The 27998-nt window shown below is 37.9% G+C and overlaps 1 protein-coding gene across 2 annotated transcripts; it reads right to left on the bottom strand.

Moving 5' to 3' along the window:
* Positions 1–27998, bottom strand: LGSN (lengsin, lens protein with glutamine synthetase domain). 2 transcript variants are annotated; one of them, XM_059399025.1, is made up of 5 exons: positions 27914–27998; positions 16084–16210; positions 15183–15380; positions 8885–9051; positions 1–3178 (listed from the first exon to the last, which is right to left on the bottom strand). In XM_059399025.1, exons 1-5 carry the CDS (start codon positions 27941–27943, stop codon positions 1979–1981), a joined length of 1722 nt encoding a protein of 573 aa, XP_059255008.1. In that variant the 5' UTR covers positions 27944–27998; the 3' UTR covers positions 1–1978. The 2 variants fall into 2 exon arrangements, with proteins under 2 accessions (XP_059255008.1, XP_059255009.1); XM_059399026.1 differs by lacking the exon at positions 27914–27998 and having other exon boundaries at positions 15183–15376; positions 16084–16173.

The following is a 27998-nucleotide window of genomic DNA, read 5'->3' as shown; positions in this document are numbered from 1 at the left end:
TGTGCCTTAAAGCAGATAGTTTATTTCTCTCCCAGGTAAAAATCTGAATGTAGGCAAGTCGAGTTCTGCTTCACAAGGCAGAGCTTTTTCCTTGTTACTCCACTGTAGATGGGCTCCGTTCCCAAGGGCATTTCTCTAGCCACAACACCTGCAGGTTAGCCAACTGGAAGAGCAAATGCAGAAGGATAGAGAAAGGGCAGGAAACAGAGTATCTGTCCTTCAAAGAAGTTTCCCAGAGCTTCCATACAACACTTCTACTTACAGCTCTTTGGCCAGACTCTAATAACACAGCCACGCTCAGCCACAGTGGGAACTCAGAAATGTGATTTTATTTTCCATAGTGTGTGTTCCCAACTGACACATTTAGATGGTATTCCTGAGAACAGAGGGAGAATGGATATTGGCAAATAACTAGCAAGCTGTCATGGGCTTGGTTCCTCCCAACTATCCTTCCCATGACAGAATGAATGGAATTTCATACTCAGACCACTCAGGGCAAATTCCTTTCCTTCTCCACCCACCCTGCTCTACCTTTTCCTCTACCTTTTAATCCACCAAGAACATTATTCTTATGTATCCAGACACACTTCTGCTCAGAGGAGCAAAGAGGGGAGCAATTAGTGAAGGACAGATTACTTTCCCTATTTAAGCTACTGGGTACTACAAATTCAAATAGGAGGATCTGAGCCAAGTCTAATCCTCTGCTTTTGTGTTTGCTATCTAAATTGAGACCACTGTCAGTTTTAATTGAACATAAAATCTCCTGTTTGATCCTAAGCAGGAGAATAGGGTTTTCATTTGCTAGTCAGTGGATTTTGGATTTCTTCCCCAAAGAGGCTAAACTTTAGTGATAATTACAATATTGTCTCATTCAAATGAAGGTCTGGAACATTTAATATTCTTGGGGACATAGCGTCCTCTGTGGGCAGCAGAACCAGTCATTTAAATATATATATTTAAACTGCAAACATAGCCCTGGTTATGTAGACTGTTGTTCTCACACTTCACAAAGCACTACAGGTGCCTTTGAAATCATAGCTCTGAAGAACAGAACAAAGCATGAAGAGCCCACGTATCCCCAAGCACACACCCGTTCCACCTGTGTTTTATATCTGGGGCTTTATATGGGCTATTGTTTAAAGAAAAAATTTCATGACTTTCAAATATTTGACCTCATTGTTCTCCATCAAATTTTATTTCTTATGGATTTGTTTCTTGAGCACATTGTAGCCTTGAACTTCCCAGGACTTTCAGGAGCTAGTAAAGAAGGGCACAAAGAAGTTGACGTACTGGGAAACCTTCCGCTCACTTGTCATCGTGACATATTTTTGGAACCTTACGTATTTAGAAAGATCACAATGATTCTGGCAAATTTTGCTCCATAAAGCAGAGCTTCCTCCTTGTTATTCCATCTTGCATGAGCTCCATTCCCAACAGCGTTCCCCTAGCCACATTCCTGGCAGGTGAGCCAATGGGAGGGGTAATGGCAGAAGGATGGGGAAAGGGCAGGTAACAGAGTGGCTGCCCTCTATTTATCTAGATTACTGATACTGTATTAGTAAGCATTTTTGTCTCCCTGGCTGTCACAATGTATGTGTATAATTGAAATTCTTTTTTTCTTTCAGTCGTTTACATTTTGCTTGGTAATTCTTAAGACTTTTTGATTGTATGAATGTATCTGTTGCCTGAAATAACTGAATATTCCTCTCTAGGTCAACATACATAGCGGAAACAATGACTGACCAACAAGACCTGGGAAATCTGCATATTACAGCTGCACCACAACTTTATTGTTTGCTTCTACTATCAGAATCCTCTCGGCAGTCCCACTTCATCCGTCAAATATTCCATGGGGACAAAAAAAGAGCGAAAGCCTATGTAGTCCTTTTGTCGTTGATTATAAAAATCCACTCTTTTCTCCCTGGGAGATCAGCTACTTAAAAAACACATCTCCAAAAGAATAGTTAAGGGTTCTAGTCTAAATAAAATATTCTAAGAATTTATTTCTCTCAGCATCTGTTTCTTCATTTTCCAGCTCATATTTTTTCATGGCAACAAAGTAGCGAATGAAAGTTTCCCCCAGGGCCTGTCTCAGACACTGATCTTCCTCCAGTGCTACAAGAGCATCTTCCAGTTTCAAAGGGATCTCTGCAGATTTGGCCTGACAGAAGTCCGTGCTGTCATTGGGACCGGCCAGGACACCATCGCTGCTTTGAAGTCCATCCAAGCCCGCAGCAACCGTCGCCGCCAGCACCAGGTATGGATTTGCAGTCGCGGAGCCCAGTTTATTTTCTATTCGGCTGCCTTTCTCACCGTGACACTTGATATTAAAAGCACAGCTGTTGTCATTGTATCCCCATGTTGTAGGCACACTCTCCTTGAGGTCTTTACTCTCCTTGGAATATCGCTTCCGGCAGCTAACAGCAGGAGCCATCAGGCAGCTGAGAGCAGCAGAGTGCTTCAAGAGCCCTGCCAACCATTTTTTCCCAGTGATCGTGAGCTCCTCGACTCCAGAATTGCTGCAAAACATATTTTTCTTCCCCCCGACATCCCAGAGACTGTGAGACAAAATTCCTGAATTGCAGAATCCGGTCTCGATGAAAAAGCTGGCGATGTAATTATATTTCCTCGCCACTTCTTTGACACCTGTTCTGAGGGTGAATGCATTATCAGCTGCACTGATGCCAAATTCAGGCAAAAAACAGATTTCCATCTGACCGGGCCTGGTAGAGGAGGAAAAACTCTCGACATTGGCTCCAGTGTGATACAAACCATCAACGAGCTCCTGGATGAAAGGCTGGTCATGATTATTTAGCAGTGTTGAAGCAGGGAAAGAGATGGTCTTTGAATTGATAATTTCGGGCACAGCAAAAATGCAAAAATCATAGATGAAGGCGGAGAGCAGGGAAAAGCCAGCGTCCTGCAGTTGGCTCAGCTGCCTTTTGGCGATGTACCGTGGGGAAGTCAAAAGAGGCTCACCAGTCACAGTGAACGTGTCACATATCACTCTGGCAGTTCTCTCAGCCCATGGCAGAACCCGGAAGGTTGAGAGCTCTGGCATCAGGACGATGTCACTATTAAAACACGTTGCTCTTATGTGATCCACTTCATCATCCTTAGGATTCGGTATCAGTTCCAGATAACCTCGGGGCATGCAGACGCCGTGGATCACTTTTTCCTGAGGAAATTAAAGATCAGAGCAATCAGGTTTTGACCCTTGAAAGCAAAGGAAAGGGTGGGGGTGGGGAGACACATTGCTCATGAGGAAAAAAAAAATGTCTTTAACATCCATTGGTTAACATTAGCTTAATATCAAATACATTCTAAATATTTTATTTTTTTCAGATGTATTTATTTAGGGGAGCCTGGGTGGCTCAGTGGGTTAAGCCTCCACCTTCGGCTCAGGTATGATCTCATGGTCCTGGGATCAAGCCCCGCATCAGGCTCTCTGCTCAGCAGGGAGCCTGCTTCCCTTCCTCTCTGCCTGCCTCTCTGCCTACTTGTGATCTCTGTCTGTTAAATAAACAAATATAATCTTTTAAAAAAATGTATTTATTTATTTGAGAGAAACAGAGAGATGGTGAGGGCCAGGGCAGAGGGAATGGGAGAGAGAGCTTCCTTAAGCAGACTCCCTGCTGATGGGGAGCCCCCCACTCAGACTTGATCCCAGGACTCTGACATCATGACCTGAGCTGAAACCAAGAGTTGCCTGCTTAACCAACTGAGCCACCCAGGGGCCACCAAATTTAAAATATTTTAAAATAAATCCCGAGTTACTTTTATAAACAACTCTTAATATTTTTAGCCTAGAAGGCTTTATATGTTTGAGATCTGAAAATAGCAGTCATTAAATAAAAGGTACAATAATAAAGGAAATGTCTTTATAGCAAATGACAAAGGTAAAGCCTTGTGAAATTGTTTGAAATGATCATAACCTAGTCCTTTTTAAAGCACTTTTTATTTTATGGCATAGTTGCTAATATCTCAGCTAAGGTTTTATTTATGGCTTATTTTGTTGTAATCCCTATAGTTAATTGAGAATCTTCAGTCCTTCCAGGAACTTAACAGTGGTTAGTCCTAGGACACACACAACAGTCATCCTAAGGAACCTGGTCTGTCACCCAGAGGTCCCAGGTCTGCTGACAGCTGCACTCCTCTCTTCATCCACTTACACAACCCACTAAGAATGAATACATAACAGCCTCACAGTCCCCGAAACTTGGCCTGTGAGCGTGGACCTAGATCTCCAAAGCTATAGTTCCAAAACGTGTTACCGCCTTCAAGTCAGCCACGAACTGAGTGTCAACAAGTCTGACTTCTAAGCCTAACTCTTTCATTCATCACTTGGGTGAAGTTAGGCAAATCACTGGACCGAGTGAGTCGGCCTCCATGTCTGTGTAACAAACGTATTAGGCTCAATGGTTGCTTAGGCACTTTCTAGCCATAGACCTCTTGGGGTCAGTGTATTTGGTCATTCATTTAACTTTTGCTATGTTCCAGATGAGGTTATAAAGTTGAGCAGACACGTTAAAACAGTTTCTAGAAATTTTGTCATAGTGATATAACAAAGCTTCATGCGTTGAAGGTTACATTAATGGTAGGGGAGAAGCTAACTGTAAGGTTTGGTTTCCATTATGTCAGTGCGTATCATGAGGTTGATAGCACATGCTAACATTCTATAAGCCAAATTGTTTCTTCTATTACCTCCAGTCCCAAAGAAATGGCTACCAAAGATAGGTGCTAACAGGGACCACACTATTGGTCCCTCTTCTGCCTTTGACCGTGAGCCCCCGCACTTCCTCACATCTGTACATATACTTTCAAATGTCGTTTGACTTGACTGATCCAAATCTGCTTTTGCCAGTAATAAAGTTGAGAAAGTCAAGCACTATTCAGTGCCTGCTTAATTTTTTCAGTTCCCTCAATGACCTGTATACACACAAACACACACACACATACACATACATACACACACACACACAGAGAGGCATTGTGGAATTTCAGAGTACTTTAGTATGAAATCCTTTCGTTTGAATTTTTACTATAAGAAATAATGATATGTCCTTACTTTTCAATTTTTTAGTTTGAAAATCCATATGTTAGTTCTGTATATCCCTAAAACAAAGGGTAACATTTTATCCAGGAGATTTCCAAGAGTTCCTGCAACTGAAATCTGTGTTTGTATTCACCTGGTTGTGAACAATAGGGAAGAACTTATTACATGTCATTCTACTAGGCCTTCACAGATTTAAACAATGGGAAAAAGTTGCACTTTGTTCTTCAAACGATTTAATCTGTATTTTTCTGAGCACTCTTTTTTAACACTGTCATTTTCTTTGTTCTTTTTTGAACATTCTGAATTCAAACGACTCTTTATTAGTAGTGGGAAATATATAAATATACATAAACATGTCTTGCTCATAACAACTAATGAAGTTATCTTCACAAGTGTTTATTAAATACAAAGTATTGGGACAACTTCACACTCTAATATAGATCACCAGGGATTCAATAAAAACTCTAGCAAAATAGCTCAAATCTCTATGATAACTGAAATTTGGATCACTGTAAAGGCCACCGAAGAATTAGTTATAAATTCTGTTGCAATACATCATGTTTTGATTAGATCAAAGATAGAAAGAATCTACATTATCTGCATATAATTTAAATAAAAACTAGTCTTTTGCTAGAACAGAGATAGTTGGTTGTAAGGTTTAATCAGCTAATGTTTGGAAGGCATTTAGCACAGTGCCAGGCATATGATAAGTTTTCTTTAAAAAGTAGATACCATCTGGGGCGCCTGGGTGGTTCAGCGGGTTGAGCCTCTGCCTTCAGCTCAGGTCATGATCTCAGGGTCCTGGGATCAAGCCCCATATCGGGCTCTCTGCTCAGCAGGGAGCCTGCTTCCCCTCTCTCTCTGCCTGCCTCTCTGCCCACTTGTGATCTCTCTCTCTGTTAAATAAATAAATTTTTAAAAAAAGAAAAAGGAAAAAAGGAGGAGGAGGAGAAGGGGAAGGAGGAATACTGTAACTGGAAGTGAAGAATCAGAGGTGGACATCCCAACTCTGCCTGTAATTCCTGTGTAGTTTGAGAACACCTTCCTTAACTTTTCTGGGCCTCCCTTCACTCATGTATAAATGAAGATAGGTTATGTTACCTCCTGTATTTCCCTGCATGGTCTAACAATAACAATAATTTTTAAATTGACATTTTATTTTCCACAAATAGAAAAAGTTTTAAAATTACTTTAGAAAGACTGAAATTACTTTCACTGTTATAGGCAAATTCAAATCATGGATCCACTCTTCATTTAATGAGTTCCCCATACAGAATTGTATTTATATCAGACTCATGTTGTTTATATTGTTTTGCACAGTTGAACTTACTTTTTATGTCCATTTGCAATGAATTTCACAAAATGAATTATTTAATTTTTAATTACAAATACTCATGATGTAAATATTCAATATTACCTATACCTTCACAAGTTCCAAAATGAATTCAAAGTGTTTTGTTAAAAAATAAATAGATACTCTATAATCATTAAATAAGAATAAAATAATGACTAGGTAATGAAAGGAGAAAGTGAGTTTGTATTTGCAAATTAAGACAAAAAATAAATACAGCAAATGAAAAGAAGTATGATAAGTTATATTAAAATTCTTATGGTAGACAAACTTTTTCCCTGCATAAACTCCAGAGGAAAAAAATTGATTCTAATACATTGGACATTGAATGAGATAATGGAAGGTATTTTCAATAGTATTTCTAAAAAGAATTGCAGACATTTTCTTTTTATGTCAATTTTATCAATCCCCAGCAAGTGGAGGGAGCATATTAAATTATATTTTCATTAAAGAGTTTCTTTGAGGAACTACAATAATACTCTAAATATGTAGCTTTGAGATGCCATTAGTGGAATAAATGATTAGGATTTGACAAAAACTGAATAGCAAGCAGTTTTATATTGAGGTCTCTGGCAAGTGCCTGAGGTGTCAGTTGTGTTTTCTTATTGATTGAAAGAAATTCATATAAATTAGATTCTCGGCCTGTTCACAGGAAATTTCACATTTTCTTGTCAAAATTAACCAACATGTATTCTTACATGGATGAAGAGAAAATAATGTCTGCAAACAGGTCTAAAGGATTTCTTAAGAGACAAATTTGGGGGGGGGTCCATTTCCTTTTTTTTCATTATTATTATTAAGTAGAGTTGACATAAATATTTTATCAGTTTCAGGTGTACACCACAGTGATTTGAAAATTGTACATGTTATACCGTGCTCACCAAGATAAGTGTATTCAACGTATATCACCATACAATGTTAATACAATATTATTGGTTCTATTCCCTTTGCTGTAATCTTCATCCCTGTGATTTAATTCTAACTGGAAGTTTTGTACCGTTTAATTGCCTTCACCCATTCTGGAAATGACCAGTTTGTTCTCTGCATTCATGAGTCTGTTTCAGTTTGTTTGTTCATTTGGTTTGTTTTGTTTTGTTTTGTTCGGTTTCACATGTAAGTGAAATCATATAGTATTTGTCTTTCTTTGAATTACTTCACTTAACCTAGTACCCTCTAGCTCCATCCATGTTGTCACAAATAGCAAGATCTCATCCTTTTAATGGCTGAGAAATTTTCCATTGCATATATACACCACGTCTTCTTTATCTATTCAATTATCAATGGACATTTGGGCTGCTATCATATCTTAGCTATTATAAATAATGCTGCAATAAACATAGGGGTACATATATCTTTCGAAATTGGTGTTTTCATTTTTGCAGAGTAAATACCCAGTTATAGAATTACTGGATGGTATAGTATTTCTACTTATAATTTTTTGAGAAACCCTCATCCTGTGATTTTCCATAGTGTTTCCACCAATTTACATTCCCATCAAGAGTACACAAGGGTTTCCTTCTCTCCACATCCTTGCTAACACTTGCTATTTCTTGTCTTTTTGCTACCAGCCATTCTGACTAGTGTGAGGTAATACCTCATTGTCATTTTGATTTGCATTTCTCTGATGATGAGTGAAGTTGAGCATTTTTAAAAAACAAATTTGAACCTGTTAGAATTCTTTTAAAAAGTGTTTTTGAAGGTGCCCACTTTTTCTCAACATAAATGAGAAAATTACAATTTTATATTAAAGTGGTAAAAATAATCTATACCTTAGAAATAAAGTTAGAGGTGGCTTAATTTTTGTACTTTCATATATCATACTGACTGATGTCCCTTCCTTCTAAGAAATGTTTCAGTGACACAATAAATCGGTCATTAAAACAAATACATGACATAAACTGGAAAAAATTTTCAGAAAGTCTCAAAACATATCCAAAAATACAATATTCTCAATATCACTCTTTTCAAGAATTTAATGGTATTTATTAAGTCATCCAACAAGAATAGGATATTTTCCTATCAGAATTAGAACCTGAAAGGGGTATGTTTTTTATCTAGCAAATTGTTTCTATTTAATCTTTTTTTTTTTTCATTTTATATCTGCTCTTGGGTCTTCTGTTGCAATTTTCTCACATCAACCCAAATATAATCTCCATAATTGCAATAGGAGAGAAAAGATAATTCTATGGAGGGAAACTATTCAAGGCAGAAAGACTAAAATTACCAGTCTTAATTAGTTTTATATTTCTATTGGGTAAAGGAATTGCTATCTGGGCCCTGAAAGTGTGTATGTTCAGCCCCTTAGGGAGCAATAATGTGTTTTGGGAGGGACAAGGGAAAAAAAACAAAATAAATTACTGTTTTTCAGCTTTAATTACTGTATAGATTATAAGAAAATAAGAAAGAGCAGTAAGGACCATTTGCTTGCTCATGGTCATGAAATGACATTCACTCATAACTCTACCTGTAAAACTCACTTGGAAAAAGTGTGCAGGGATACTCTTAGATCTGGACACACCATGGAGGTCTGTTGCTTCAAATCGCACAAACTGAAGGTGATTTTTGGCCATCTCTTGTTTAATGTGCTTCATTCTAGAGGAGAGATGAGGTGTGGTCGGAATTTGAGTGCCGTCCCTGGTGTTATCTGTAGGATAGAAGATGGCCCTAAGTCATGACATCATGATGAATGGAAAAGCAAAAGGAGACTACAGAGAGTGACTCTGTCATCATGATTGTTAATAAAATCATCCTATACTCGTCCTTGACTTACAGGTAGAGATCTTACCTTTCTTACCCTGCCTTTACCATAGTCCCAAGAACACAGTCTCTAAACAGCCTAAGCGATTATTTATAAAGCACTTGGGGTTAAGCAAAAATTAACATTATTTGAATAAGCATAGAGCAATATCATATGCAAATACTTACTGAAAATGTCTTTGCTTATGGAAATTAGGATACATTTGCATAACGTGACAGCTTAGGCACCATACAAGTCTGTGTACAGATAACTATCACTGAAAAGACTAAGCTTCTTGCACTAACTGGTACTACTTAAAGGTTCCCGTATGATTCAAGGCAAAATTGTTTGGTTCTGTTTACCTTGTGCAGATTTGCATTTTTTTGTTTTTGTTTTGTTTGCCAAAAGGGATTTATGGCATCTGAATCTAAGACATCTACATGTCTCTGTCAAATTTAAACTTAAAAATCAGTATAAATGAGCAAACGAAATTGTTTTTCAAGGATGAGACTGTAAGAGATGAAAAATCTAGACTGAAAACCAGAAACCTAAATATATATATATATTTAAGATAGACTGTAAATTCTAAAACTTCAGAGCTAGAAGAGAGTTTGGCAATAAATCACCTAAGCCAACCAGTTTGCTAGCTTGCAAGCAAATTGCACCCAGAGAGGTGCAGTGAGGTAGTCCAAATCACTCTCAGTTCATTGTCAAAAATCGAAGTTACAAACCAAACCTCTTAACTCCCAGTGGGTGGCTCATTACCAGAAAATGAATGAATATATCCAAAGCATTTAAAAGGTCAGGCACGTAGTACACACCACAAATGTTAGCTACCATCCAAACTTTCAGAAGAGGTAGCAGACTGTAGAGATTCAGCATAAACACCAAAGCCATCTGCCTCCCTCAGAATCCTGCCTGTGCCCTAGACACTTCCTTACTTCTCTGAGCCTGGGTTTTCTCATTGATACAATATTATCCATTTTATAGGCTTGTTGTGATGATTAAACAAGTTATTTAACAGTTCCTGGCAGACATTGAGCACCATGTAAGTGCTTCTTAAATACGTAAAGTGAACACAATTACTCTAGCCTTGGTAATGGTACCATGATCATGCCTGAATCTGAATATCCATCAATCTGTCACATTACTGATGCTGAGCACCTATAATTTTAAAGTGATACCTGAATATCCTTTTCTGAGATATAATTGGCTTTAAAAATAAACATAAAGATTGACAGTTTAAAAACAGAGATTAAGTAGATTTTAAGTACATGAAGCATGAGGAAAACAAATTACTGGTTCCACCTATACAAATATATTAGAGATAATGTCCTGTCACTGATACATTTGGCTACTCTGAGACTCCTGAGGCTTTATAACTACCTTCCATTTAACACAAACAATTAAGCTGTAGCAATTTCAATGTTTCATGCTAAATTAGCAGTTGCTGTCTTCCCAACCTATCCTGAAGTATTGGGTGTTCTGCTGAAGTTGAACAATTCTCTTTAAAGAAAATACAATTTATACGCATTTTAAAATATGAAAGATTTCAGACAGGCAGTATTCTAAAAATAATAAGGAATTACATACAAGCTATAAATATTTTAACAACATAAAAAAAATTAGTAAGCGTCTCCTACTAAAGGAACAAAGTCATTTTATTGGCTCACTAGTAATACGATCACAGACAGTCTCATTAGTTCTTTGCTTTATCTGTATCTTCTAATGTTTCTACAATAAATATGCATTCTTTTAAAATAAGGAAAATATGCGTCCACTCAAGATGGATTGTTTAGTTACTATGTACTATTTATATCAGACATATATCTAGGAAGAAGCCAGAAAAAGCCCTTTCCTCATAGAGCTTTATATTATTGAATGGAAGAGCTATAGACAATACATACACCATCAAATGCAAAGGCAGTATATTTTGCCATTGTTAAAAGTGCTGAAAATAAATAAATATAATCATCTGGAGTATTGATTCTATGAGACTTAATCACAATATAAACAGGTCTAACCTCTGATTCACTTGAAGATTGTCAAGTTGCACTATAGCTGGACAGTAAGTACATGAATTAGTTTGCTAGGGCTGCCATAATAAATACCACAGACCGGGTGACTTAAACAGAAATTTATCTTCTTACAGTTCCAGAGGGTAGAAGTCAAAGGTCCAAGTGTCAACAGTGTTGGTTTCTTCTGAGAGTTTCTCTCATTGGCTAGTAAATTGCTTTCTTCTTCACGTGATCTTCCCTCTGTGCGTGTTCTAACCTTCTCTTCATAAAAGAATACCAGTCATGCTGGATTTGGGCCCATGCTATAGACCTCATTTAACATTAATTACTTCTTTTAAAACTCTACCTCCAAATACAAACACCATGTGAGGCATGAGGGAATAAGACTCAAATTTAGGAGAGACACAATTCAACCCATAATAATATAGCATCCCATTTCCATTTTCTTCAGAGTTCTCATCACCACCCACCATATTGTAAAATCATGTGCTTATTTTCTGGGCTTCCCCACTCGCATGTCAGTTCAAGGATATCAGGAGAAAAGGAGCTCAACTTTACTCGTGGCTATATCCCCAGTACCTGCAGCCATATAGACATATCATAGATGCTCAATGACTATTTCTTTAACAAGGGGGTGTGTGGGTAAATTAATTAGTTAATACACCCTGGGTGATTTGACCTTGTCTAATTAAGTGGAATTGGTATCACATATTTCGGTTAGTATATTAAGTACCATCTTTCACCAAATTCTTTCACCAAATATGAGAACTCTAGCCAATCTAATTTCATTTTCAAGGAATCAACTAATCTTACTGAATCATTGTCTGAATTTCTTTTCTTCAAATAAATCATACTTGTTAGTTACAATTAAACCTTTGGGTCAGACCTTCCCAGATGCACATGATGAATAGCGGGCAGGTAATTGCTAGTTCAGGGACTCATTTGTTTTTCTTACAGTATGGTTCCTGGGAGGTGTTCTCCTTTCCCACCCCCTCAGAGAACCAATAAATTAAATCAGTCTGCTTTTACAGAGAAAATTTTCCTACTGTGACTGTTTATGGGGAAAAAAATAAGAAAACACTAACCAAAAGAAGTTAAAAGTTAAAATAAAACCTCAAAGTTCTATAGCAATTAGAAGGCCTTGGAGAAATGTTGTCTGTGTTCAAGTGACAATAGGACCTATTTCAGTCATAGAGAACAAGCCATGGTCACTTATAATAGGCATTTGAGCTTTCAGAAATATCAACTCAAAAAGAGAAAAGTGCATTCAAGAATATACTCTGCAACACATTGAGTTTATGGAATGCCTGGGATGATCCGCCAAACTCCTTTCCCAGAGCCTGCCTTCCTTCATCCACGTGGCTAGTCTGAGAGACACCCTCTTAGAGCAAGTGTGACCCCAGTCTCCAGCCATACCATGTTCGCCCAGCTGGCAGAATAACCAAGTAAAAGCAGTAACAAAAGCAAGAACAAAAAAAAAGTGGGGAGGGGGAGCTTTTCTTTGGAAAAAAAAAAATTTTTTAAGTCAAAGTGGTATCACAAAGAAGAAAACACAATGTCAAAATTTTAACACTGATTGAGGAGTATATTTTCATATTTATCTTTAAATTCTGTATTGGTAACTTTTTTGAAGCTATCAACTTGTTGGTGCTGTGGGCCTGTAAAAAGCTTAATCTAGCCTGGAGCCAAAGGAGGAAGCTTCTGAACAAACCAAGTCAGGTTAATAATGATACCCATTATCTCAGTCACAGTCAGTCGGTGCAGAGAGAGCTCACCACATGAGTTCGTTCTTCAGATTCTTTTGATATAAAACTAAGAAATGGTCAATTTCATCTATTTTATGGCTGAGTCTATATAAAACAAGGGTCACAAATGGCAGAAGAACCAAGGTGCTCTGGAGATACTTTTTACCAGTTGTCCCAGTGTTTGAAAACATTTCTAATAGTCAACACCTATAGATCTGAAAATTTTGTACAAAAATCTTGAGTTCAAGCTTCTCTTAAAGAAACTAAATTTGGTAACCCTGGTTGTTTCTCCAGAGTGACCACTGGCTAGAGCTCTGAGGCGGCCTGAAATGGGGCATGTATCCTCTAATCCACGGATTGGCAAACGTTTTCTCTAAAGAGCCAGATAATAAATATTTGCACTTTTGTAAGCCATTTGGTATCTGTCGCATCTTCTCAACTGTGCCATTGTGACACGAAAGCAGTCATAGACAATACATAAACTTTATTTACCAAAAACAGCCAGCAGACGGAATCTGGCCTGTGGGCCAGTCGTCAACCTCTGCGATAGTTTCTCACAAGCCAGCCTCATTGACTGGTTCCTTAGACGAGCCATCTCCGTCATTCGCATTATTTACCTGGCCCCCGTGGCGTTTGGATTGGGAGCGTCTGATGCTAGGCTGTCAGTGCTCATCTCCATTTCATGGAGAATTTCACAAAGCCAACGCACACTGAAGCGCACAGATGAGAGACGCTGTGGTAGGCACAACAGCCCACAAAGATGTTCACATCCTAAACCCTGAAACCTGTAGAATATGTCAAACTGCAGGCCCTAAGGGACTTTGCAAATGCAAATAAGGCTATAACCCTTAAAATCAGGATATATTGTCTTGGACTATCCAGAGTTCTTAAATGCAGCAAACTTTCTCTAGGTGTAGGCAGAAAAGAGGTGTGAAGGGAGGAGAATTTCAAGAGGTTTCAAACATTAAGTATTTGAGGGATTGTCTTGGTCCTGAGACACCAGACCAGAGCAAGGTTTCCAGGAGCTAAGTGCCACCCCAGTGGACAGTCAGCAATCCTACAACCCCAACGAACTGGATTCTCCCAACAATCTGAGCACTCCCTAGAGTCTCTGGATAAGAACCCAGATGGCCAACACCTTGACTTCAGCCTTGCAAAATCTGAATCAGAGAAACCAGCTGAGACATCCCAGTTGACATATGGAATCCTGACAGCATTCACTTCCCAGGCTCTAGCTCCTCCGGAAGCCCTGGGTGTCATAAAGAAGTTAACCTTGCCAAAGGAGACCTCTTTACCCTTGGCTCCTGGAAGATAATCTGGAATGTCCTGCCTGACAAGAGAGCCTTAGTTTACCTGGGACTTCTGGGCCACACTAGAAAATCTAATAAGGTCATTTATTCTGGGAGCTTTGAGTCATGTGATATCAGCTTGACTCCCAAGGAAGCCAGAGACTGAGGTCAGCCACATGAAACCCCACTATGGAGTGCCCCCCCAAAAAAAACACTCTGCACACCAAGACTCAGACAAGCATCCCATGGTTGTCAATACTCCACATATATTGTCACATATCACTGCCAAAAGAGTGGTGCTGTCCATGACACCACTGAGAGAAGACAAATGGAAGCTCTATGCTTAGAACTTTCCTGTACTCTCCCTGCTGTGTTTCTTTCCTTGACTGATTTTCATCTGTATTCTTTCACTGTATTAAACCATAACCTTGAGTATAAGACCTTTCAGTGACTTCTGTGAGTCCTTATAGCAAATTATCAAAACTAGGGTTAGTCTTGGGGAGTCCCCTAACTTGCAACTGGTGTCACTAGTGAGGGGAGCCTGGCGGACACTGTCCTTCTAAGTTCACACGCTGCTATATTTCTGTCTTTCCAAACCTTGTTTATTCAACCCTTTCATGATGGATTGCCTTATGGAATAAATACCTCATTTTAACTAGTGTCTCTTAACTTGGATCCCAGAGATTTTTGACCAATACACTGATAGGCCAAATTGTTGTATTACTATTAATAAGCAAGAAACTTAAAATAACAAAATTTCACTTTTAGAAAAGACTAGAAAGATCATCCATGGCAACCCTTCCATTTTCTAGATGAGCAGCCTAGTAGTTAAAGAAAACTACATAGCCACTTATAAACAATAGGTGTATAAATTCTTCTGACTCCCAGATGACCATTCCTCAATCCATGCCACATTAACATTAATTTAAATACAAATTTAGGATTAGTGGCTAGAATCTCAAGTCAGTTTGTTTTTGCACCCTTACCGGTATGGTTGGAGTTTGTGTTAAATTCACGACCAGGAGCACTGGCTGCAATTTTGAGGGGTGATGGTTTTATCCCTGTTGTCTGATTCTCGGAGTCCTTGTCATCTTGTGGCCGATAGGAGTCTGCGGAGCCAGCTCCCACAACTGGTTTGCTCACATCCTCCAATTTGTGGCACACCATTTGGTTTCTGATCCTTTCTTTAATAAAGAATGGAAAAATGTTAAAGCACACTGCCTTTGTTTTCAACTGTCTTCTAACATGAGAAAATAATTTATTCCTGGGCAGTGACATACCAAACGAAGGGCAGTGGGAATGACCTGCACTGGTCGTGGGCCATAAAGTGGTGTGTTGTCTGTAGAAAATTTAAACTCTGGTTGCTTTTTACCATTACCATGCACTGGCCATTCCTATTATCCCTGCCTTGGAACACCACTGTTCCTGGATTAAGTCTCTTGTTGTTTGATTATCTCCTAGTTTCAGCACTGTTTCAGAATCTATTAAGTTTAGTTGGAATTCCAACATGTGATACGAAAACTTGTTCCACATCTTTACTATGGTCTCCCAAATCCTTAGTAATGATCTTTACACTCGGTCTTGGAGCAGAAATATGCTTCCCTTCTTCCATATATGTTCCTTCTGTTGTGTTCTTTCTTTTTTTTCCCCCTCACCACCATCCTACTTCTGCTCCCTTTCAATTCTGAATATTTTGATTGGCTAATTTTATATATTTATGTTATACCTTGACATTTGCTATCTTTTATGTTGTCTATGTAGAAATAAATTTTAGGTCTTTGTTTTTGCTTCTCCCTTTGATGAAAAGAAAATGTTTTATGAAAAGGAGAACAAAATAGAGATTGTTATTGGCATCATATTCCTGAGAGATCATAATAGCTAAGATACCTTTTGAGTTGGATATATCCATTTCTCCTACTTCAGTTGAGAAAACATGTTTCGTGACTTTCTTTCTTGTTCTTCTTAATTTACTCATCCTGCTGGCTTCAGTCTCATTACTTTCATCTCTCGTATCCTGTAATAATTCATAGACAAAAAGGCAAATAACAGATCTTGCATGCAACTAAATTTGCATGTCAAGAAAGTATGACAATTGGAGAGCTAAGTTTCAAGTGCATATGAAAGACTTTGATAATGAACAAAAAAAAAAGACTTTGATAATGAGGTAAATTTTGTCACCTTCACGTGCTCTTGAATAATTCAAAATTAAGAAGCCCAATATTCTCCTTATAGTCAGGATATTCTGCATTCCTTTTATATATGGTATAGTAGTGTCATTAAATAAATTGTCCAATAAGTGAAGATTTCTATTCTTTTTTTTTTTTTTTTTTACTCTGGGATATTTTATATTATCAATTCCTAAAAATATTTTACCAAATCCATTTCAGCTGCAAAGTCTTTTTTTTTTATGAATTCCATCTTTTTTAGAATCTCTAACCTTTTGACCAGAAGCACCAGTACCTGAAGAATTTAATTTTATTCTTTTTTCTTACCCCATCCTTAGTATATCAATATTTACTTTACTTCAAAAAAGCAGTTGCATTCATAAAATATTATTTTGCATATGTAAAACAAGTGTTATACTCAAACAGTTTTATAGCCTAGGAAAATCTAAAAGATATTTTAAAACGAAACAATCTAACTTTTAAAATCTAGTTCTAATCCTTGACAAAATTCCTTGGTAGACAGACCTGTCAAGGACTATTCCCAGCAAGGAGCTGGGCAGTGAAGCAGGAGCGGAGAGTGAAGAGCAGAGACATCTCTGCACCAACAGTGGGCAGAATCACCCCTGACGTCCCAGAACACAAAAGCTAACACTGAAAAAAAAAAAAAAAAAAAGAATAAGAAAAGCTGACACTGGTATTTTTATGTTTTTTTACAAACTCTCATTGTAGTTTGAAGACAGCAGAAGAAAGGGGAAGGGGCAGGGTCAAAACTATAGTCTAAAATGTTTTGAGCTATTATCTTTTTGAAGAGCAGATTCTGAAAGACTCCATATCTTAGAGCAACTTCTAAATACATGTCCAGAGTGGTTTCTGGGGAACAGCTGTACTCATTTGTCAATATCAATTCAGCCTCCGAAAGCTAAAAGGAGAAAAAATAATTTAACTGGTATTTACGTGTACTTAGGACACTTTGTTATTATTGTTACTATGCTTAAAAAGATATATTTCATAGGACAAAATCTTTGTCATTTTAAAATCTCACATCTTAGAAAATTGTGGTCCTTTTTACTCCAAATAATTTTATATTTGGATGGTGTGATACTTATTGTGAGATATAGTAGTTCATTTTTTTCAAGCAGTTTATTATTTTATTTAAATATTTTTCCAGGGGCACCTGGGTGGCTCAGTGCGTTAAGCCTCTGCCTTCAGCTCAGGTCATGATCCCAGGGTCCTGGGATGGAGCCCCGCCTCAGGCTCTCTGCTCAGCAGGGAGCCTGCTTCCCTTTCTCTCTCTGCCTGCCTCTCTGCCTACTTGTGATCTCTCTTTCTGTGTGTGTCAAATAAATAAATAAAATCTTTTTTAAAAAAATAAATATTTTTCCAATACACTTCTGATAGAATTCTGAAAGTGATTTGCTCACCTATTGTACATAGTTACCATTTCCAAAATGACCTTGCCAGAAATATACATTAAGTATTTGCATTTTTTGTGTCTTTACAAATACATGACTCTAACTTTATTAAGAAGTCTTGTTTAAGGGTGCCTAGGTGGCGCAGTCAGTTAAGATTCTGACTCCTGGTTTTGGCTTGGGTCTCATGGGTCCTGAGATGGAGCACAGCACTGGGCTCAGCAGGGAGTCTACTTGAAGATTCTCTCCCTCTAGTCTCCCCACCTCTTGCACACACACTTGTGCTCTCTCACTCTTTCTCAAAAAAAAAAAAAAGTCTTTAAAAAAGAAGAAGAAGAAGTCTTGTTTAGAAATGAAATACTTGGTCAGGTATATAAAAATGAAAGGAAATTAAACAGATTAACATTTGTGTTTGTTTTACCCGTTGGGGATCCTCTCACATACAGATTAAAGGAATCAAATGAAACAGACTTGAAGATTTCTCTCAGCTTTAAAGTCTAACCTGTAATTGAATAACAATGTGCTAAAACTGAGCACTTTGTCAGGCACATTTCTCAGCATAACCCTAAATAGAATCTCTATTTTACAAATGAGAAAAGTGAGACCCAGAATGACTTGCCCAAGGCCACAGCGTGAAGGAGAGATGCAGTTTACAAATAGGTCTTCCGGTTTCAAAATGCTGTTCTACTTCCTACATGCCAGAGATTTAGAGTTTACAGGAAGTTCATTTTAATAACATTCACCTGCTTTCATAGAAACCAGATCAAAAGGGAAAGTTTAAGAAATAAACAAAGACAATTCAAATTCACCTAGTTACTAACCTGAGATGTTCATCAATAAAAGCCCAAGAACTAAGTCATAATACATTGCCTCTGACTCTGTAATAGATGTTCAAAAGAATTTTTTTTCAAACGAAGAATACATTTAGTTCAGTCCTTTGAATTTTTTTTTATATACAAGAATGATCAAAGTATAGACACAGTTCTAACAGCGGAACCTAATTTATTGTATCCCTGAGTTACCCTGCCCCCAGTAGAATGTTTTCATTCTCCTAAATCTTTTGGTTATATTTGGTTACAATATGATAATGTTTCAGTAAAAAAGCCTACTAGCCAAGATTCACGAAGTTTGGGTTCTGACTTTTCCACTAAGTAGCAAGTACTTCTGGAGCCTTGTTCTTTTTATCTGTAGACACTGCTATAAATATAAATATACCCAGCAAATATATTCATGTTTTATAAGTATTTTCATTACCAGGCAATACTTTATATGTCATTTAATATAACAACATCAAGAGAACATTTATAATTACCTATATTTTGCCAAAGCAGATATAGGTCCACAGAGGTTAAGTTATTTATTTAAGGTCATATGACTGCCAAGGAAGAATGGGAATTCTTTAAGGAGGTTCCCACATCATTATTACCAGAATCCGAGGAAATTTCACTTCTGTTAGTTGATGGATCCGGGAAAGGCCCAAATGCCCAAGAGGATTAGTAGGATAGTCACAGAAGTTAAGAGAGTTGGGAGGAACCTTAAAGGACTCTTATCAGCACCTGTTTACTGACTAGAAAGTTTTCACTAGGGACGCCTGGGTGGCTCAGTGGGTTAAGCTGCTGCCTTCGGCTCAGGTCATGATCTTAAGGTCCTGGGATCGAGTTCCGCAGTTTTCTCTCTCTCTCTCTCTCTCTGCCTGCCTCTCTGCCTACTTGTGATCTCTCTCTGTCAAATAAATAAATAAAGTCTTTTAAAAAAATTTTTTTTTCACCATTTCTCACACATTCAGTAATATAGTTCCAATTTACAAATCTCTTGCTTGCATCATTATGTTGGACAAGCAGTGCCTTATGTATAGTAAGTACTAAACAAATGTTCATCCTGATTATTATTACTTAAGCACCATGCATTACTGGGGATCTCTGTTGGGGACATACCTCATTCTAGGTTACCACATGGGCCCCTGACTCATGGGCGATGGCTCTTACTGAGTCAGAACCTAATCCTTTACCTGAACAGCTCTAGATTCTGAACAATAAACTAGGAGAACCTCTCAGAGAGGTTAGGGTATATCAAGCAGTCTGAGGGTTCTCAGAGAGGGTACTGTGACCGATATGCTCATGCTCGGACCCTAGTATTATTATTAAACAGGCACAGTATTTTATAAAGAGTCTTTACAAAGCCAGGGAAACTAGGGCAAGCTTAAAAAGAAGAAGGGACACTTAAGCTGAAGATAGAGGTGAAGTAAACCAGGTTGGAAGAACCAGAAGCATAAGCACAGTTATGCAATTTTATTTTGATCGCATGGCATAAATATGCAGATCTAATTCATGCTTAATTTAGACAATCTCAAAATTCTACTACAGCAGGTTGATCCCGACTTGATTTGACATTTCCAACAGAGAAGCTTTTCCTGCTTCAGAAATGTTTCTGCTCTTACTCCATTAGATGACTCCTTTGTCTCATACATGGGCCTGGCCTTAAAGAATGTTTCATATCACAAGAATTTTCATTATTCAAGTTTTTCTCATCACATTGTTTCTTTTAAAGTTATTTTATGGTTTAATACAAGTTTGTCATTTTGCAATTCAATGCAGTGGTTTGATCAAATTAACTAAAAAAGGCTTCATCTAAAGGGATCCTTCCAACCATTAAATTTAGACCCTAATTTGACCTAATAAGTTTCCTTTCAATGTATTAACTGGTGTTATTCAGAATCTAAATATCACTGATTTTATTCATTTGTTTTTAATTTTCTCTAACAGCTACCTTTTTACTATCAATACTTTAAAAACCTTTGTTTTGACCTCTGTATGTTGGCTACAGTCTGAAAATATAATCATTAAAGCATTTACCAAACACTCGGATTGGGTGCTTGACAAAGAAGGCAACCCAAAAAAAATCTCATAAAGCTTTAACCTCTGTTAGAAATAATGGTGAAAAATGATCAATGATTACCAGGTGTAAAAGAATATGAACGTGCCTTCAGTTTCCCTAATGTGTGCTCTTCAAAGAAAAATGGAGGAAAACGTATTCAAATATTTACAGAAGAGATCCTTGAAAGAACACATCGCAAACTCTCATCGACTAATCTAAAAATATCCATACCTGTTAACTACTAGTTCTACTTCTGGCAATTTGTTCTAAGACTATAATACAAAATATATAAAGTTGTATGCATGTCCAATACCGCCTTTGTTATAGTAAAAACTTGAAAGCAGCACACATTGAAGTGGGAAGGGCTAAATGCATTGTGGTAATTCTGTCCAATGAATTCACCATTTAAAAATGAGTGATTCCATTCCCTATCCATGTCACCTGGATTACCAGGATGGTTACACCAAACTGTCCTCCCTCTGTTCCCCACTTCTCCCCATCCTCCAGACTACTGCCCACAGTGCTTCTCTAAATCACAATTTTGGTCTTATAATTTCTCTGCTTGGGATGCTTCCACAATTTTGCATCACCTTCAGGAAAAATTCAAATTAGTATTCTCTGAGGCCCTGCCAAGGCCAGTCTCACCAATCCCTGCACACTTTCATGCACAAACTTCATCTCCATCCATGCAAAACTAGTGTGCAAGAAGACCCACACTCTTCTTCTTTCCTAGGTTCTCATCAATTTTCTAGTCTGTCCCAGTGAAACAGTTATCTACTCCTCTTGTCACAGCTCAAAATTAACCCCTTAGACAATTTGCTAGAGCCACTCCATTCAAAGAAGTTCAATATTCTCAAATTCCCAGTGAAAGTAGATCCCTTATTGAATTTTGTAATCTATTCAAAATAACTCATAATTATTGTCTTCTTCATCACAAGTGATGAACGTTTAGCCTCCTCCAAGAGATCTTACTTAGTGCTTTGTAAAATAATTCTCAGAATTCTTATCATTAACTCTTCATTTGTATACTTTTTTCTCTACGCCAAAAGGCAGTGATTACTTTAACCTAAGAACTATGGTTCCTTAAGTGCCAAAAATGTATTTAGGCATCCTTCTAGAATTAGGAATCATTGCAGCCCAAAATACAAGGAACTACTTACAGCCCCAATATCCACTTGGGCAATGTAGAATAGAGATGAGGTTGATCTGACTATGGTTACGGCTCTGGGGATGGAGAAATGAGCTTACTACAGATAGATTTGGGAGGTGGATTTGGCAGTTCGGTGATTGACTTGATAAAGGAAGTGCAAGAGACAGAGGTTCAAAGGTGACAGCCAGGTGTCTGACAAGGGAACCCAGAAAGAGGAGGAGACCTGAGGGAAGAGTTGCTGGCTTCTGTTCTAAGTACATGGAATCTACAATAACTATATCATCTGACGTCATCCAGCAAGCAGTGGCCATATGGGTCAGAATCCAAAAGATGATATGAAAAGTAAAAAGCACAACCCTGAAAGTGGTTGGAATCATTAAGAGAAAGAGCAGAGCTTGAGAAAATAAGAGGACTGAGACAGAAACAATAATGTGTGCTAAGTAAACATAGGAATGGAATCCCAAAAAAGCAGTCAGAGAAAAAAATGACCAGAAGGTGAAAGAAAAAGTTGGACAGAGTGGTTTCATTGATAGCAAAAGATAAAAGCTGCATTAAAAGAAGGAAACACCAATAGGCCTGCTACTGAAATTACAAACAAGGTTGCTATTAAGACTAGTCCGTTGTGTTTTGCAACCCAGGTCCCTAGGGGCATTGGAAAAGGCAGGTTCAGTGAAAGAATGTGAGCAGCAGCCAGATGGCTGTGAGTTGAGGAGAAACGAGAGGTGCTTAGTCCAGGGTCGGCATCTGTTAAGCACGCTAGAATCGTTCTCTACAGTCAAAGGAGACAGTCAGGATATACAGCTGAAAAGTAAGAAGAGATGGAGACAAACACAACGATCCCTGGAAAAGTGCACAGGGGTCTGCCCAAGAAAAATTTATGTTGCTTTTAGGAAGATCAGACTTACACATGTTTAAATGCTCAGTGAAAGGAGTTAATAGAGGTGTTGAAAAGAAAAAGGTTTTTAAAAAGGTCCTTGAAAGGGTAGAAAAGACGGAAACTAGAATTGAAATGAAGGGATTCACTTTAATGTACCCTCCTCCACAAGAGGAAGAAAAAAAGAGGGAATATTAGAAGGAGAGAAGAGAAAAATTAAGGAGGAAAGGAAAATTAGGTGAAGGAGATGACGGAAGGAATTTCAGATGACAGAACAAAGCCTCAGGACAATTAAGTTTACCTAGTAAGTGGCAGAATCTGAAAGTGAAACTAATTTTAAACCCTTGATCTTTCTTATCTATTCTTAGCCAGTTGCAGAACTTCCAATTTTCTCTGCTAGGAGATGCTCAGACAGTTTACATATGGAAGACTAAATATTTAAAGAGAATGCAAATGGTTTGCCATCGTCATAGCAGAGAATGTTAAAAAAAAAAAAAAAAAAACTCAAAGAACAAAACTGTTCAGTGCCCCACAGAAACCGGAGATTTTTAAGTTATAGTGGCATCAAATCTGCACAGGTAAACTATTTTTCTTCCAGCAAAGCTCTTTCAGAGAAGTGAAAAACACAGGATAGAGGTTTTGTAAGGATACAAACTTAGGAAGACAATGGCAAAAATAAGTTGAAGATACTTGCAAGAAAGACTAAAATAATGAGATATGGAATCCAAGATCGATGGAATAGAAAACGAGATCAAGAAAGACCGACAAGGGATTGGAGATCCCTAGAAGGTAGCATTTTAGATGTATCATTGAGCTAAATATATTGGTTAGAATAAACTTGGAATCAAGAAATACTTTCTAATAAATGAAAGGCAACCAATGTTGAAAGATAAGACCAGAAGGAAATTTTGACTCACATCTCTCCTTCATAAATGATTCAGAATGAAATATCTTTGACTGTCCAATTAAACCTGATGATAATTCAGTAGGCTGAACACTTTCCCAGACAAAATATTACATGGACTCCCTCAGTTTTGTGAGGAGCTGAGAGAAGAGAAGCTCTGCTGGTGACAAGCTGCTCCACAAGGACTCTGTCCCTTTACCCCATTAATTCCACCTTTCTTTGAAGATTTTTTCACTGTATTTATTCTCAAAGCCACACCTTATCTTCAAGGTTATGATTACTCCCTTGAAGACCCACGAATTATAGAGAAACAAAGCTCTGAATCTCACTTCCATTCCCAGCCATTCCCAGCAAAATATGCAACAGCAGCAGCCCCTGGAGCAAATCTCGCTTCTGGGAGTAAGGCAATGCAAAATCTGCAACAGAACATTCCATATGAGACAAGTGTACTTAGCCGATAGGTTCAGAGAGGGAAAAATGACTTTATAAACATCTAACACCATGTCATTTTCACAATAGGAAGCTAAATAATAAACAGAGCTAAAATAATAAAGGATCAAGAATTTGGCTATTACCTGAACTTGGTGCTAGCACTGGCTTTCTTTTTTACTGAAAAAGAGATCTCTGTATTTTCCAGAGAAATGAAGATTTTCTCTCAAAAATATCTATGTAAATAAGATCAAAGTATATTTTTGAAGGCTTTGTGATGGGCAGAAAAGCAACAAATATGCTTCAAAAGTGAGAGAAGATTTGTAGAAAAATTTAATATACATGTAGTATATATTTATGGTGATGATTTCTATAATATGGTATGAAATAAGATCCAAGAACATTATAGAACTGTCAGCAAAGATACCAGCTAATAGGCTGCTGCAGATAAAAATATTGGGCCCATAAAACGGGTGCCTGGGTGGCTCAGTGGGTTAAGCCTCTGCCCTCAGCTCAGGTCATGAATTCAGGGTCCTGGGACTGAACCCCGCATTGGGTTCTGCTCAGTGGGGAGCCTACTCTCACCCCACCCCCGCTTGCCTCTCTGCCTACTTGTGATCTCTCTCTCTTGTCAAATAAATAAATAAAAATCTTTAAAAAAAAAATTGGGTCTCCTCAAAAAGAATATTTTAAATGTGACAGCAGAAGGTGTTCCATCTTTTAAAAAAATATGATGTGCTTAGGGCTAAGAATACTAAATATAGTTCTAGTTACTGTCCCCAGGAAAACATTAATGGGCTAGAAGTGGATCAATATGTGTTTATTTATATAAATGTACACCACCTAGAATAGTTATTACCATACAGAAAGGCAAATAAAATTCTACTGTGTAAAAGAAGGTGCAAAACTCTACAAGGCTATAAAAATGAAAACTTAGGGGAGAGATTACTGGTATCCACAACATAATGAAGTATATATGACAAGAAACTCTTGTTAATCACTATGTTCTAAGCACTGAACACACATTAATTCATTTAATCTCTCCACAAAATCTCTTGCGGTCAGTACTATTAATGTCCAAATGAAGCACAGAGAAATCCAATGATTTGTCCCATCTCACCCAGCCAGTAGGTAGTAGAGCCAAGACTAAAATACAGGCATTCTGGTTTCAAGGAAAATACTCTTAACCACTGCACATGAATGAAGCACAGACCTAATTTTTAACATCAAGAGAGGTGCTTAAAGGGAGATAGATTTGAGGTAAATAAAAACAAATATAAAATGAACTAAAAACCTTGGAATCTAAAAACAAAACTGAATTTTAAGAGACCAAACACATTTAAAATATAAAAATAGAATCAGGAGGTCTTTATAGAGTTCCACAGACAAGCATAAAGCAGGGACCATTTGGGTAAGCTGAGGTAGGAAAAACCCTAGCCTTGAGTCCTACTTCTAGAAAGTCAGTCCCAGCCTCCCACAGAGCTGCACTTAACAACACAGCGCACATGCGTAAGCGCGCGCGCACACACACGTACACACACACAGATGATACAGGCTACAGAGCAGAATGAACCTCTGGTCTCACCCAGATGGAATCCGTTCTTCCTGCAATATGGAAACATCACCTCTATGCGTCTACCTGTGCAGATGTTTTCCTTTGCGTCTACCTCCCAGATACTGAGGCACGAGCATCAACCCCAGGGCAGAGAACAGATCTTCCCCAAATCGCTTGGTGACTCACACAGCTCAATACCACACACAAGGCTTTACTGATAAATAGATTTTAATTATCACGATGTGCTGCCATTTCCTTCAATTTGCGACTTCATACATGCATAGGGTCTACTTTGGGGAATACGAATGTGGTTTTGATCTATTTTCTGTTTACTACGGCTAAGAATTTGGCTGAATCCATGACTTTATGACATTGTTTTGAATAGAGAATCTCAGTAAAATATTCTTTAGGGAAATGCCAAATCTAAGACTAGGAACTATTCATTTTCACTGAAGCTTCTACCGAGGAATTTGTTCAGGTTGGGGGAGTAATCACCCTGGGATATTTTTTCAACCATACAACCTGCCCTTTTGATTCATCAAGCCTTTGCTCAGCTGCTGCGTTTTTTGCAGTTAACCTCATGCTGCTGCTGCTCACGTTACCAGAGCATCTGGCATGGAACAAAACCATTCTCCTTTCCAGATATTAGTTAACTAGAAATGGAATGTCACACACCACCTCCCTCCCACCTCCCAAAGTCTTTCCCTTCCTGAGAATACAACCCTACACAGGGCAGCACAGGGGCTATTCAATGGAGAGTTGGGTCAATCAAGACTCACTTTTATTATATCTCTTAAATATAATGTTCCATCCCAGTTATCAAGGAACTTCTTCCCAAGAGACAGGGTTTGTCTCTTGCTGTGAAAATTGTGTCCTTTCAAATCATACTGCTAGTTTTTCTACTCTCCCATCAACATTGGTCTAGACTGGTCTTGGGAGATTGTGACTCTTAAAGATTTTCACAAAATCTGGGTCGCCTGGAATCCTTGGCTAAAACTATAGGAGGTGGAGATAGGAAACACAATTTTGACATAGGCTCACCAGTAGTAAAACCTAGACCAAGAAGACTTTGAATAGTTAGACACCAGTATCTCAAGACGGTACTAATGTACAGGGGCACCTGGGTGCTCAGTGGGTTAAGACTCTGCCTTCAGCTCAGGTCATGATCCCAGGGTCCTGGGATTGAGCCCCACATCTGGCTCTCTGCTCAGTGGAGAGTCTGCTTCCCTTCCTCTCTCTCTGCCTGCCTCTCAGCCTACTTGTGATCTCTGTCAAATAAAGAAATAAAATCTAAAAAAAAAAAAAAAAGTACTAATGTACATACTAGTTACTTTCTCTAAGCCATCATTTGAAGCTACAAATTTACTTTCAGATAAATTCGTTCTATGAAACAAACACATCTGTCATTTGATACCTCTGACAATGACAGGACACTGATTGCTGAGCCACAGCTATTCCCAGTGAGTCCCTTCTTTACCTATTGTTACCCAGTTTCCTTATGGAAAGTACATCTGTTGTCTCCATCTCAAAGCCTGCTGCCCATACTCATTATACATAGCAGTGACCCCATTCTTCCTTAATCTTCTAGATGTCTTCTCCACTAGATGGAGGGGTAGGGATCAGGTCTGTTCTCTTTCTGCCACTATTTTAAACACAGGGCGTTGGTCTACCACTGTGCTTTGCACATAATAGTTTTGCTTCTTGTATTTTATTTTCTTAATTTCATCTAAAGAAAACCCACATCCTCCCAGATTTGACCACAGCGTGCCTCACAGTCTGCATTTCAGTCTTGCAGAATGATCTGCCAGAAATATAAGAGAAGATGTTGGGTACATACACATTAAAACTAGGAAGAAATGCTACATGTTGACAACTGAGTGTTTTAATATATTCAAGAGCAGATGAGAGGCCATCACTATTTAAAATGCCGTGAGTTTCAATTATAATTTGAAAATGGGTTCTCACCTTTAGCCACTTAACCTCAAACCATTTTTAATACAGTGAGACAAAAGCTTTGAGAAAAACAAAGATCATGCTCTTGATAACAACCAAAATAGGCATAAAAGAATTTTATAGCATCCTTATGCTTCTGAAACCCAGTGCCTAATGAAGTTATTTTCAATGGTCTTTCAAACTAAGTGAGCTGTTCTAACGCAAATTCTGGATTTCACTTTTATTATATTTATAAACTCAATGCTTAGTAGAGTTTCTTCGCAAACTTCTCCAAAGCAGACATAAAGCAAGTATAATCATGCTGTCCTTATTCATACTGGCACTCAAAAATAGTTGACACAGAATAATAAAAAGCTTTGCTGTCAGTATTTTGGTAAATAACATTTTAACTATTAACTTCATACCTCCTGCAGAAGGTCCCCTTCATCATTCATCTCACACTTTTTTATTTAAGTCGACTTTGGAAACCACAATATCCCCAACAAATGC

The sequence above is a fragment of the Mustela nigripes genome, chromosome 5, assembly GCF_022355385.1.
Source record: "Mustela nigripes isolate SB6536 chromosome 5, MUSNIG.SB6536, whole genome shotgun sequence".
Classification (NCBI taxonomy): Eukaryota; Metazoa; Chordata; class Mammalia; order Carnivora; family Mustelidae; genus Mustela; species Mustela nigripes.
Note: the sequence above shows the minus strand (reverse complement) of the source record. Positions and strands in the feature narration are given on the sequence as shown.

Bases quoted from the DNA above. Each gene is read 5' to 3' on its own strand.
- LGSN (XM_059399025.1), bottom strand. From the start codon at position 27,943: ATGAATGATGAAGGGGACCTTCTGCAGGAG. The intron at 15,381-16,083 runs GTATCTTAGCTA...TCTTTATTAAAG, and splicing joins GGATATATCCAACTCAAAAG to AAAGGATCAGAAACCAAATG. The intron at 3,179-8,884 runs GTGAGTTTTACA...TAATTTCCTCAG, and splicing joins TCCCTGCACACTTTTTCCAA to GAAAAAGTGATCCACGGCGT.